At 30.8% G+C, this 15,483-nt stretch overlaps 1 protein-coding gene across 4 annotated transcripts in view; it reads right to left on the bottom strand.

Annotated features, from left to right (window-relative positions):
* Zasp66 (PDZ_signaling and DUF4749 domain-containing protein Zasp66) overlaps positions 1-15,483 on the bottom strand; it is a 66,225-nt gene that overhangs the window by 19,000 nt on the left and 31,742 nt on the right. For all 4 annotated transcript variants that reach the window (XM_085952896.1, XM_085952897.1, XM_085952895.1 and 1 more), the window contains 2 exons: positions 14,364-14,483; positions 7,984-8,203 (listed from right to left, as the gene is read on the bottom strand). In XM_085952896.1, coding sequence (XP_085809022.1) covers positions 7,984-8,203; positions 14,364-14,483 — 340 coding nt within the window. The remainder of the gene's footprint in view (positions 1-7,983; positions 8,204-14,363; positions 14,484-15,483) is intronic.

Raw genomic sequence — 15,483 nt, 5'->3', positions numbered from 1 at the left:
ATTTAGGATAACTTCCCAAATAATCTTAATTAAATTATTATTTCAAAAAGAATAACTGCTATGTTAAGAAACAGCATATACCTACGATTCGATAGTGATAAGATAAATTTATTCATCATATTATTACTCTTAGAAATACAAAAAAAGTATTTGTAGTCCAGATAGAAGGAGTATTAAGAATTCTGAAGAGTGTTCGATTTTCGAATCGAAAGATTGTATGTGTGTATTGTATTGGTAACGAGTTCATTGTTTTTTTCTTCTATTGGCAGTCTCAAATCAAAATGGCAGCTTGCGTTCTGAATTTAAATCTGTTTACATGTCTTACGTAGGTACTCGTTTCTCGGTGTTTTACGTGATTATTCATATTTAAAAAAAATGTGTAATGTATTGCTTTTGATAACTTGTTTAAAATTGACGAGGGAGTATCATTTCACAGGTATATAAGTATGGCAAACTTTTACATTCAAATATCTGCTTTTATATGGCAATATGTGAGATGTGCTACCTAATTATCAATGTAGGAACTTAATTAATGAATTGGGTGAATCTAAAATTATAGTGAAATGCCATATTATAAATGTGAAGTTTCTTCAAATGGAGTTGCAATACGAAATCACTTGTAGGTAACCCTTTTTAACCCAGAAGTCCCTTTTTGATTCAATTTCATACATTTAGGCTCCATCTCTACAAAATAAAGTTTATTCAAACATATTTTTGCGCATATATACATAGGACAAACTCAATGCTGTAATAGGATTTGTTTTTTTCATACAATAGCAGGTTGAAGAAAATAAAGAAAATATAAAAAGCAATACCATAAAGAAAGGGAAAATTTTATCTGAACAAGTCACTAATCTTTTCTATTTTTGTTTATGGTGTAATATATAATAATGTGAACCATGTGCAAAGGATTCTTTGGACAGCCAAGAGCACGAATAAATCTGGTTTTGAATAAATAAAATTGACGGACCGGCTTTATAAAATATGTCATCAGAGAGTTTTGCAGTTTTTTAGTCACATGGCCAGAAGAGAAAATGATATATTCAATAGGTGGAATGCCGTACACATTGATGGAAAAGAGAAGAGAGTAGTCCAAGTGAAGGTTGTTGGAAGTTTTCAGGTTTGCGGATAGCGGAATGAAAGGCTACTTAACCAAAATATTTAAAGTGAGTTACACAACCCATAACAGTGAGAATTACAAAAATTAAGAAAAATATAATGTACCTATGACCATTCAACTGTTCAAATTTGAAATATAAATAATAAAACGCATTATTTAAAAATGTTTCAAGTATTATTAAATTATCCTAAAGTCTATGTTTTTCCTTATGATAATATTATAATGATCAAGTAACTATTTCAATTAGAATAAATGCCGTTATGATTTATTAATGTATATTCTATATTTTATGCGTATTAAATTTTTGATAATTTATGAAACATGGTATAGAATTTTTCGTGTGCTCGGCAGTCGAGCGAAAAGCGCACATTATTATTTATCGTGTTTACGCGCACGGTTCTTATAAATAGGAAAATTTGACATAACGTCAGCTTCGATGGGAGATGGCTGACATAGTGACGAAATGATTGAAAGAAAATTTGGAGTGGAAAAATGATATATTTAAAAAATAATTAAATCTTTTCATCTTTCTGAATAGCACTTATTTATTCAATCAGCATGCTTAAATTTTCATTGGCATGGTTATAGAAAAATCTCATATACTAATAACTTACATATATGAATAAATTCTTATGAAACATCATAATAACATGATTAATATTGCATTGTTATGCTATTATATTCACACACGATGGCTAAGCAGTAGCGTGTCGGTCTATAATGTCATGGTCCCCGGGTTCAAATCCCGTGTCTGGAGAAAATGGACTCAGAGTTTGGACCTAATAGATTGAGCAATTACTGGCTACCATCAATTTCTCGTAAAAATAAAAATCTGTTAATAAAACATCCACTCAGTGGAGGCCCATAATATGATCTTCATATGATCGAACGATTAAAATTATACCTATACCTAATATTTTAATATGTTCATAAATATTACCTATACGCTGATGAATATAATATCTATCATATGTAAAGTTAATGAAGCAGTGAAAAAAAAGCATGTCACTTTTTAGTGCCTATTATCACATTCTTTCATTTATATTTTTATCGAATTTATAAATCAATCATAATGATTCATGATCAATTTATTGTTATATTAAGATATGTTGATAGAAAAATGGGTTTCAGAACCTTACACAATGAAACAAAGACTATTAAAATTACTGTTAATACCTAAAATAATACCTAATACTTAATAACACTGAATACCTAAATAATACCTAATTAATCTACAAAGTCAAAAGGACTTGAAAGTTACTTAGATAATTCACATTTTTAGTTGAGATTATTTTTTCTACATTGTATCTGATATTTTTCAGACATTATGTTGATTGATAAAATATAAACTTTATACTTTCTAGTAACAGATAAAACGGTTATCCTGAAATACACTCGTTGCTGTCAGACTGAAAGTCACCTCTTTCAATAAAAAAACAAAACTTCTCACAACAAAACAAATTTGCTTTCATCTGCCAGAAAACGTTTGACGTCAAACTTGATAAAGATTTCAAAAAATAATGAACGGATCTTTGCATATGGTTTTCGTTTGCTACTTCTGTGACGGAAAGACAACAAAAAGATTTAAATACAACTTGTTATTCCTGCAGTTGGTGTAAGCTACAGAATAGCAAAAAATTACTCTAGTCAAAGTTACATCAGAAAGAACGATTTGATTTAAAAAATGAGTTTGTATGACGTACCGATTTAAAGATATTTGGCAAAAGGCCCTGTCTATGTTATCGTGATATCGAAATTCAAAAAAAAATCATATAACAGAATATTATAAATATATAAGTATATATATATTATCTTTCGTGTTACCTATAAAATATTATTATATTAAAAGAAAATCTTACTGGGAGAATAATCGCAAAGTTTCCGTATTTTGAATTGGAATTATTTTTGTATTATTTTGTCTTAGCGTTTATTTTCCGAGTAACCAGGTAATATGATTATGGCACTTAGCGTTGGTTATATTATGAGGCTTGGTTATATGCTTGGAGAGTCTCGCGAGTTATTTTTGGATTTTATCCAAACTAAACACATGGCCGATTTCTTAAAAGCTTCACCTGACCTTGGAGGAAAATGTGAATGCAGAAAAGTAGATAGGTAAGTGATTCAAAAATATTTTTAAATAATCCATGTCGATATTATATTTACAGCTAGTAGCTAAGTATGCCTATCGATATTTTATCATATATTACTAACGAAATTAGTTATTACTAATCCTCTTGATCCATTAAAAAGGATTTTGAGATCATCGGTATTTTACGGCGGATCCACTATTAATACTCTCCTATATTCTTTGTTTCTTATTCTATAAAATTAAACAATATTGGATTTAAAGCTCTACTCTTGATAAAGAATACAATTTGTATAGGTACATTCATAGTTAATCTGTTGTTTGATACGTACGCGTAAGCCTAAATAATGCAATACTTTTGGATCATCACAAGATATTAACTAGGTACTTTATGTTTAACTATGACATCTGTCAAAATATGTTGACTATTTTACTCGCTTATTAATCAACCGTTGGTCAGAAGCAAAGCCGGAAAACTTTCAAGCGCAGTATTTTGGGTTGTCAATGGATCAGCTACATTATTGGAGAACATTAAAAATAAGATCTCTAGCGTATAAGTACTTAAATGAAGTAACGTGAGAATAATGTATGGAATAAAAAAGCTTTTGTTTTTAGTAGTTTTATCCACATCATATTCAAAACCAAGGTCGGTTTCATCTTGCATTACATTTGCCCATGCACCTATATTGTAAGACGGGATCTATCTTGAACTTATAATATAAATGTGGAAAGGGTATCAAAGATAAAAATAAATAACTAACATAATTCGTGTTTGTTATTTTCTTAATGAAAAATAAATAAATTGTCTCTTATTTTAAGATAGAATTGAAAACCTTAGATATATTATTCACTAAAATTGTTGAATGATATATTATAGCAATAGTGGCATTCAAATAAAATGTGTGGAAAACCTCAAACGTAAACCGATGTTGATATATTTCAAGTACCGTTTTAAGTAGAACGAATGCGTGCAATAAACATTGAGAAAATCCAGTCTGAGTCATGATTTATGAGAGTTTAGTCATCACACGAAAATTTCATGATTGAATTCATACAATTAAGTTGTCCTTAAAATGTTGAATGATTTTGATTTTTCACTGTAATGAGACTTTAATGTGTAGCAGAAAAAACTTCATAATATGCAAATGTATTGTAGAAAATTAATTAAATAGGGTCTGGATAAATATTGAAAATTAACAAATGTAATGTCTTATATTGGAACATTTGAGTCCTGTGGTATAGCACAAAAATCAATTTTTGATAGATTTCGACTGTGGGTATTTCAAAAATAAATAAAGAACACGTCGCTAAAATAAAGGTCGTATGAGTAAAGTGATAATAAAGGAAGACAGTTTAAATGTTATTACTGCCTAAAGAAAATAGCTACCTTGACATATGAATGTATCATTGTGATCGTGCATCAGCGCAGTGAATTAAGATTGCGACTGTTTGAATAATTCTGAATTATACTAAGATTCAAAACTCCATTAAATGCACTAAAAAAAAGACTAAATAAAGTAAAATAGACCGGTATGGAAGTTAATGTTGCGCTGAGACTAGACTGATGTAGAAGATGCCATGACCCTTCTCAATATTCAGGAATAGCGGTGGAGTGCAGATTTGCTGTGATAAAGTGATGAAGGCAAGGCGACCATTGCTTAAAATTATGTAATTAGGTACATAAATTAACTGTTGTATTTATTTTATTAACGATGTGTCTGTAAAAATATTTAATGTTCACGAAGGCCGCGCGGCTTAAGCGTCGGCCTATAGCGTCGTGGGTCCAGGCTCGAATCCTGGGTTTGGCAAGTACAAATATTGTTTTTTAATGTGTGTATGGACCTAATAGGTTGAGCAAGTGACTGACATCGTAAAAACCAAATCTGTTAATAAAAACCTCCACCCTGTGGAGGCCCACATGATCTCATTAGGATCGGACATGGTCGGGGGGGGGGGTGTTGTTCCTATAATTTCTGACTTGAAATATTGAGCATGCTCAAGCAGGCGCACACACAAGGGAGGATTCGGGTCCAGACCCCCCCCCAGAAACGAAAAAATACAAATTAGAATAGAATAATACTTCTTCTTCTTCAGAACCATCAGGAGAGGTTTCCCCACTATTCTCAGCATTCTACTGCACGCAAGACCCTAAAGATCCTAATAATAATTATAACCGTTAGGTCACGCGCATACGATAACTACTTGTGGATGCCAGGTCGGAATAACTCTTTGGTAAGTGTAGCTACAGCTGCAAGTCTATGTTGACCCAAAGTGCGGAGTGTCTGGGTATGGGGTATTTATCCAGAAAATTGTGAGAGTCTGTGTGGTAAATGCGGATGTCAATGACACCAGCTAGATTTTGTTAATCCCGTCCTTATTTTCGTCTTAAAAAACAATAATCAATAAATTACAGATACATTTTCTAAATGGACCCACCCCATACCTACCATTTTTCTGCGTGTGCGTCTGAGCTCAAGAGATTTAAAAAAAACACATGTATTTTTGTAGATATTATGCATACCTACTGTTTATTTGGACTTTGATTCCATTCTAAGATTTTTCGTAAGATAGGTGCGCTTAAAATACGAGATGCGTAAAATACTCAGAAAATAAATACCTGAAATTATTTTTAAATCTAGTCTCGTTTTAGTACTCGAGTTGCTCTAGGGAAAGTATTTCAAATGTGATTACCACTTGTTGATATCAGTTTGTAAAGAATTTTTGACATTCAGAAAAAAGTGATAGCTGAATCATGTAATGTATTTATAAACGTGAAATTTAAAATCCGGTGGTGGGTCATATATTATAGAAAACAGGTGGTGTCAAGATTTGCAAATTTTCGCCCACATTTTTTTTTATTAATGAGAGGGAAACTGATACTATTAGCAGAGGTGGAAATAAAAAATAAATTAAAGCTCTTCCTAACTGTATAATTAAAACTGTAACGTCGATTTTAGTACAATATGTGAAACACATACTTTGTATTTAATTTCACAAATATATCCCGGTTAAGTATAGTTTATATTGGTTCGAATGAAAGCTTTATCATTAAAACAATATTGTTATAATACTTATTTCACATAATTTAATAAAAAATCAGAACCGATTTCAACCAGTAGATATGCAGGTTATTTTCAACTGACTTTGTTCTCTTAGATTCTTTATTAAATGCTTTGGAATAACTATTATACTTGAATAAACTATTTTTTTATTCAACAAATAATTTACAAAATTTGATTAAAAAAAATTATACATTTTTTTTAAACACAACAGAGACATACCTATTACAAAAAATCTTGATTAAAATATGGTGCCGGAAAGAACTTGGAACCTGCAGTCATCGAATTCCGACCAATTTAGTTAAATTGGTAAAGCGCATTGGCCAGAATCCGATTGATGCAGTTTCAAGTCCTGTCCAACGCCATATATTTATTATGATTCTTTGTAATTGGAATGTCTCTGAAATGTTTTTAAATTATGTGTATCATACATTGTTTTTATTTTAATCAATACAATACCTTTTATCCAAGAATGGACTCTTATTAACATCATTAAAGTGAAATATGAAAGATGGTTTTCAATATTTCTTTTTTCAACTTATATACATACTATGTAATTATAATAAATTCTCATGATATCTAATTTTATATCCTCGTACTTTGATGAACCTGAATAATCGAATTTATTTTTATTTGAATTTCTCTTGACGAAGCTATTCTATACCCAAGGCGTATATCGATGGTAATTTATCATATTTATATATTGAGGCTGTTAATTGTTACAATAAGTTAACCGTCTAAACACTGTCATAAAAAGCTATGTTTTAACTGCCCGTCTCTTGGCTGTGTTAACTTTTATAGCGAGATAGATAGTTTTGACAGTATAGACCAGAGGGGGGCAAACTGCGGCCCGCGGGCCGCATGTGGCCCGCCGGGTATTTTTTTGCGGCCCGCCATCATTAACTGTACTTCTGATTACGAATAACTTTTTTATAATTTAAAAAAAAAATATTGACATAGATTAAAATTTGTTTAGCAATAGTACGCGATCCATTTTCAATAGATATTGATAGTGTACCGACAGAGCTACAACTTGAGATTATTGATCTGAAGTGTGACGCTGATTTAAGAAAATTGCATCGTCGTGAAGAAATCTCCAAAGTTTACAATGCCCTTAATTCAGACAAATTGGACCAACGTATGCAAGAAAAATGTTCGTTATTTTTTGATCAACCTATATATGTGAACAAACATATTCGATCATGAACCTCAATAAAAAAAATTTACGATCAAATATCTCCGATGCCCATTTACAAGCAGTTTTGAGAATATCAACTACAAAATTAACACCTTAATTTAAAAAAAAATGTACAACAGTTTCATTCTTCTCATTAATTTTTTTGTAGTGTTTATTTTTCGTGATAATAAATAGTGTTTATCTAAAAATGGTATTTTACTTGCGGCCTGCCGCTCATTTTGAATTTTTGAATTTGGCCCTCCATCTAAAAAGTTTGCCGCCCCCTGGTATAGACGGTTAACTTATTGTAACAATTAACCGCCTGAATACATCAATATGATAAAGTGATAATATTTATCACTTTAGCCGTTTATAGCTGCCTTGTGTATAGAATAGATCCAATTTACTTATTATGTTAAGAGCATAATGTACTTTTAGCCACAATTTCTCATCATATCATTTCAATCAATAATTTCGTCATGGTTATATTATAATTTTTATATTGAGAAATAATATAGGCGTGATTTGTGGGTTCCCTTACCTGATTGGAGATTGATTCGCCATCGTCGTAGACCTCATCGCGGTATCCCATGGGTGAGAAAAGTCCTGGGCTCTTGCGCCCCATAGATGCGGAGTTCCCCCAGGGCTGATAGGGTGGAGGCGCGTGGGAGTACGGGTGTTCTGGCGGGAAGACAGTGTGGGGGAGGGCCGCGACTGGTCCTCCCATCGAACGGTAGGGTCCAGGAGAGACAGGGCTTACACTGTGGAAAAAATGATAACTGTTAATTTTCAGACAAACACATCATTTGGTTTTTTAAATTTATTTAGGTATGTATTTATTCCAACAATATTTGCGGAACCACTCTTTTATATCTAACTAATCACTCATTTTAATACCATCGTGTATGATTATTTTAAATATTGTGGAAATTATCCCCTTTTTTGTAGAATATAGATTAAAAAATATTGTTTTTTATTATAGTAAACTGTATACAATATTTACCTAGCTACGTGTAAATGTTTCGGTATTGTGAAATGGGGAAAAATACAAAACAATTCTATTATCCATCTAATAAATTTTAATCAAATTCTTCTTAAAAATACTGAAAACGTTTTTTTTTATGAAAAACTTCATATATTTTCACCAGTCCATAGGTAGATACTCTGCATTCACAAAAACAACCGATATAGTGCTACGTAAAAATTTTATGTAAATCACACGATAAATTTTACTTGACTTTACTTACTAAGTTTTATTATTAATATTACGTAAGTATTCATTTTCAAAATACATCGAAGGTACCAGATTGCAATAGAACATATTATACTTTTAATAAACTTCACATCAATACTCGATTGATTACAAAACCATAAATAGGTTATATATAGGAAATAGTAGATTAATATTTATTATTAAAACCATCCGCACTAGAAAAATTAGACGCATGGTAGGTACTGATTTTCACCAGGATCGGGTTCGAATACTAGGAATACTAATTTTGAAAATTCGGGGTTGAAAATTCTCCCGGATTGCAATCCTTAGTAGGTATCTACTAAAGATGTCTTTTATATTACATATTTGTTGAGTAGGAAATAAATACTTGTCTAATAATTGAATAAACTAATTATAAATAAATAAATATATTAATTAATTAACAATTTAATTATAATTTGTCCTGCAATTTAGCCGGGTTATCTCAAATGCACATTATGTTAATTGTTTTAAACTGCACAGTAAAAACTGTCTTTTTATTTAGTTAACGTTAATCTATGAGTTTTGGTACGTGGTACATCTTCCGATAAGTAATTAATTGTATTATCATAAATTTTTAAATGGTGCTATTTTTTAGTAAATTTTGCAGTTATGTTTATTCAAATTATTAAAAAAGTGGTACCTAAGATCGTTCATATTTAAATAGATTAAGCTAGCATGTGGTAATATAAAAAAAACGATTTATTATATATTAATTTGAACGATTTATTTTTGATACGTACTGTTAATACGAATGATAAATTTAATATAATTGTCACATTGTTAATATATCAATTTAAATTTTTATCGTTTATCTATATCATTAGTACACCAATAACCAGGTCATGTCACAGAAAGAAGCAGATTACACCGGATCCCAATTTTTACCAAAGATAATTGTATGGCCGCCATTACGTATTAACTGGCATGTTCAACCTCTTACGAAAACTGTCCGTCTGTGGCCGCCTTTTGTTAACTTATTGCTTGCACTTCCGTGAAGAGTATAGGCTATATCTTGTATATAAAAATGAATGTCTGTCTGTCTGTATGCCTGTTTGTCTGTCTGTCTTTCTGTCTGTCCCGTATGCGTTCCTATACCATTCATCCGATTGCGATGAAATTTTGGTAAGTGGTTGTATGCACACCCGCAAAGGTTTCTAAATTAGAAAAATCATCATCTTCTTCTTCTTCATCATTCTATTTTCTTTTATTCGTATGGTTCCTATACCATTCATCCGATTGCGACGAAACTTTTGTAAGTTATTGTACACACACCCGCAAAGGTTTCTAAATTAGAAAAATCATCTTCTTCTACTTATTCTTCATTATATCTTCTTTTATTCGTATGGTTCCTGTACCATTCATCCTATTGCGATGAAACCTTCGGCAGTTGTTGTGGTAACACCCGCAAAGGTTTCTGAATAAGTACAACTATCTTCTTCTTCTTCTTCATCATTCTATCTTCTTTTATTTGTATGGTCCCTATACCATTCATCCGATTACGATTAAACTTTCGTTAGTGGTTGTGCCAACACCTGCGAAGGTTTCTGAATTAGTACAACCATCTTCTTCTTCTTCTTCATTATATCTTCTTTTATTCGTATGGTTCCTATACCATTCATCCGATTGCGATGAAACCTTCGTCAGTTGTTGTGGTAACACCCGCAAAGGTTTCTGAATTAGTACAACCATCCTCTTCTTCTTCATTATATTTTCTTTTATTTGTATGGTCCCTATACCATTCATCCGATTGCGATGAAACTTTCGTTAGTGGTTGTGCCAACACCTGCGAAGGTTTCTGAATTAGTACAACCATCTTCTTCTTCTTCTTCATTATATCTTCTTTTATTCGTATGGTTCCTATACTAATCATCCGATTGCGATGAAACCATCGTCAGTTGTTGTGGTAACACCCGCAAAGGTTTCTGAATTAGTACAACCATCTTCTTCTTTTATTTTATATTCTTCTATTCGTATGCGTTTCTATTCCATTCATCTGATTGCAATAAAACTTTCGTCAATAATTGTGCCAAAACCCGCAAAGGTCTATTTTATCTTCTTCTATTCGCAATGAAACTTTGGTGAGTTGTCGTGCGCATGCCCACGAAGATTTCTGAATTAGAAAATCATCCTCTTCTTCTATTCGTATGCGTTCCTATAACATTCATCCGATTGCGATGAAACTTTTGTCAGTTGTTGTGCGCACACCTGCGAAGGTTTCTAAATTAGTATTATATAAAATACAACGTTTATTGTTTGTTTGTTCTTTTTGTTTGTTCATGCAATTTTGATTTTTTTTTACTACATATTAATAACATTAATAACGTTTGCATATTTTGGATTCGATTTTAATTTAGTGGTCTTCTGTTTGACCTTTACTCCTATTAGAATTATTTTCATATTGCCATATTGTATAACACAGATATTTTAATATTAAAAAAATAATTACCTCTTATTATTTTTTAAATATCTAAGATAAATATAACCACGAAGCGACCCTGTGCGAAGCCGGGTACTTCAGCTAGTTCTCTTATAAAAATACATAACTTATTCGCGGTGATTATAACAAATCTCTTACATTCGAGTATTATCATTTCATAGAACGACCACGTTGTTTAGTGACAGTAACTATCTACTTTAGATTATTCCGATATAATAGGTACATAATATATATATATATATATTTGGTAGTGACGCGCAAGAAGCTTTTGTTAAATGAATAAAATGGTATTTTATATTGTCTTCACTATGGTTCCGATTTTTGTTATGAGAGTCCTTAAAGATATTCGTTATCCTGGGTTTCTCTCTCTCGAATTCCTGGTCCTGACTATAACTATTTATATAAATAGTATTATATTACGGTGAACAGTAGATCCATACTAATAAATTTTAATATTAGTTTACAAAAGTATTTGGATAATTACTTGATATTATCGAGCCTAATGAAGAAGGAATGTGCGTAAATAAAAATAATACACATTTATAATTAACATAATAAGACATTTTTAATGCTGGAATATATCAATTCTATAAAAAAAAAGTAATCAAATCAATGTACCCATTCCTAATACATTTTAAATTAAATGACTGTATTTTAATTCAGCATTTACAGCATCGATCAAGCTTTCTTCTAACTTCGTTGTCAGTTACAGCTATTCTGATTCATTTTGTAGTTTTGTATTATAGATTTTACGACCAATATAAAAGTAATGGCCGCATAGAAGTTGGCCAGAAACAATTAAAACAATGACATTACGACGCGTATTAATAGTCTCCCTGACATATCAGCACACTATTTTATTTTATCATTTTCAAATCAACGTTTCATCAAAAAATCAATCACACCTAAATTATTGAGTACCAGCCAATACCAATTAATAAATTATCTATTGACAACAACAGATCGGAAAGTTAATATGGAATATAGAGGTATATAATCATATTATTGATTTGATAGTAATTCCAGAACTTTTTTACTAAATGGTTCTTTTGGAAAATATAGAAAATATATACTTCGAAATACCTCAGAAACATACTTATATATTAGAAAAAATATTAGTCCCGCCATTTACCAATGTTTTATCTAATATACATGTTTTGATGTGGCTTAAATCATTTATGTTCAATAAAGAAGGTTACATGTTTAATCTTTTGAATTATTCATTGAATAAAAAAAATGTTAAAAACTATAGAAAAAATAATATCCTCTGCGTTGGAAGAATTATTTCTAAATTAAAAAATAATGGCGGTATATTGACACTTTACGTTGATTACTTACGTTTTCAAATTTACGTGTTTGTAATCTAAATTATGATGGTAAGTTGTTAAGTTGTAAAAAAAACGTTTGCAGTGCAGACATAAACTTGCAGGTAATTTAATTGTCACCTTAAGAATACACAAAAGCTCTTTCTACGTATAGCATGGATATTCTTCAATGTATTTGGCATTGCCACTAAAAATCACGTTTACCTAATCCCGAGATCAGGATTGGAAATTCCATCCGGGATTCTTTAATTCGTACCGATTCGTATATTGTGCAGGGTTATTTTCACTATAGGACTAAAAGGGTTCCTAAAATGGTAGATGCTTCGGGAAGTTTACAAAGATTCTAATAATTTTATTGGGCACTCATTGAATACGACGAGAGAAAGATATATTATCTATATGATGAGAATACTGAAAAGATCTATGGGTATGCTTAAGATTGTAGCATTCGGAGGTTGGGGAGCTGTATTTAGTTAATAATAAATTTACTGGAAAATATAGAGCCTGCGTTGGATCAACCATGCAAGTGGAATTACGGATTGGTTACCAGCAAGACAGGCTATGTACGTATCCCCTGATGGTAAGAGAACATCTGGATGACCGAAACTGAGTTGGCTGAACTGTGCTACGTGGGATTTAAGAATGCTCGGTCAAACCAACTGAAGCATCGGCGATGGATCGTCCAGAGTGAACGTCGTTTTTGGAGTAGGCAATGACCCGTCAAGGGTAGTAATGTCAGAAATGTGATGAAAATAATTGCCAAGTCGAATGATCATTTTCCATATTGTCATGAATCAAAATTATTTATGTAAAATCTTTCGCCAAAATCGATTAAGTTTACTCGCTTTAATGTCATTATGTCTATAATGCCAAAAATAATACATTTTTTTTGTTTTTGTTTCATATTTTATTAGGTATAAAACATCGTAGGTAGTAATAATTTATTTTGCTGTTATTTTTTGACGGATTACAAAAATGTCGTAAGATAAAATTAGTTTTGGGGCGAATAATTTGTGGAAATAATGTTTAAAACAAATAATATGAATAACTCTCGAATCAAAAACGATCGTTTAAGATATCCATTATGTATAATAAATATTAGGAATCTGAAGACTAGTGTCTAACTATAAAATTATATTTCTTTTGTCTATGTTTAAAACATTCTGTTGATTTCTCGTGTCTGTATAACATAATATAACTGTATTGTTTTATTTAAAACTTGTTTTTTAAAAAATATTATATCTAAATATTATGTTACTTTAAGGCAATGTCTTTACCTACCAGAGGCACCTAGCAGAAAAATACAAAGCTTGCAATTTGAAACATTTTTTTGATAATTTACAATTTCAACTAATTAATAAATATGTATCTGAAAACATTAAAAAGAAAAATATTTTTTTTTAAGTCAAAGATAAACTTACAATTGTAAAAAAATGTAATTAAATGTGAATTTGTGGCAGTTTCCCATCTTATTATTCCATATATTTTATGGTCATATTTATTATTGAAATTTAGTTTTTAGATACATATTTATTAATTAACACCATCAGTAGGTAAAGACATCACCTTAATTAAAGTAATAATTTGTAGTATTGACAATGTGTAAATAAATTAAATTATACTCCGATACGTATTATTAAACGTTCTTTGTGCTGAAAAGTGTGCGATGCCCAATTATTATTCTGTAATATCATTCACTGCGTCCAACGCAACTGGTGCGTTGCCCATCATGTGGCCATTAAATACAATTAGCATATTATTTAAATGTGGTATTTAAATATTAATTAAAAGGCCCGCAGCGAATGGGCTGAGTAATTATTCATATTCGTCAAGTTCGCAGTGGATAGGTAATAGTTTGTAATGCAATTGTCCGAGTACCTACGTAAAGTAATCCAATAAGAAACCTGTATTGTGTGTTGGCAACTGGGATGTATGGCGGCGGCAGTGGGGAGTAGAGCATCGAAGAGCTGCAGCGGGACGATCCGTTGCTCACCGAATGAGGAATCCTGTTGCAAGATGCATCACTGCAACACAAAACAGATATTTAAGAAATTTGTAGTGGTAGTAAATCCAGGAAAACGTCAATCGAATCAATAGGAAGAAGAGAGTAATGCAGCAAGTAAATAATATTGTGTCGATACAGGAACGAAAAGGTTTGCATAAATAGGTACATCACTCATTGTAACTAATAAATGCTATCTTATTTATGTTATAATATTAGTTCGATAAAAACATAAAACAAATAAAGTCACAAAATGTAAGACAAGAACGTAATAATAATATAATATAATATGAGAATATGACGTGTTTTAAAATATAATCAATATATTATATAATTATACTGTTTAAACACAGTCTTATCTCTCGACACAATCAATCATACACTTCATAAATTATGAAATATAATTTTTAAATAAAAGATTTTTTTTCAATACTACATCTATTATTAAGATATGTTCTAAATTCAAAATGTGTTCGGAAAATTAACTAGGACAACCGGGAAAACTCAAAAGAACTTGCATTCACGCAGGGAAAACAGATGTCACTGTGCTTCTCATTTTGAACAAAAATTAAATTATTATCATTACTTTTGAGCGAGATTTTACTAATAGTGTTTTTTTCTAAAAATGAATACTAGTAAGTATAGAATTATTATTAGTATATTTGCAATTTTTTATTGTATCTACCAAATGATTTAAGCAGGTTTCATGCATTTAGGTATATGATATAAATAATATCTACCAATTAAGTTTTGTGCTGAATTTAATTTTATATTAAGAATTTAACATTGTATGATATTGGCCTTATTATGACATACATAGTTCACTATATATTTGGGTTGATATAGTTTTAACTTACGTTTTTATCACTAATAACGTTAGTAGGTAAAAAAATAAATTGAATGCTCTTAGTTCTACACACTGGACATCACGATCTAATACTGAATGTGGAAAACACTCGATCAATTAATTGATAAATTAACAATACAATATTATTATGCACCTGTTAATATCACCGCCTTAC

Source organism: Rhyacophila brunnea, unplaced genomic scaffold (genome assembly GCF_057557595.1).
Source record: "Rhyacophila brunnea isolate RB1 unplaced genomic scaffold, BYU_Rbru_1.0 scaffold_3, whole genome shotgun sequence".
NCBI lineage: Eukaryota > Metazoa > Arthropoda > Insecta > Trichoptera > Rhyacophilidae > Rhyacophila > Rhyacophila brunnea.
Note: the sequence above shows the minus strand (reverse complement) of the source record. Positions and strands in the feature narration are given on the sequence as shown.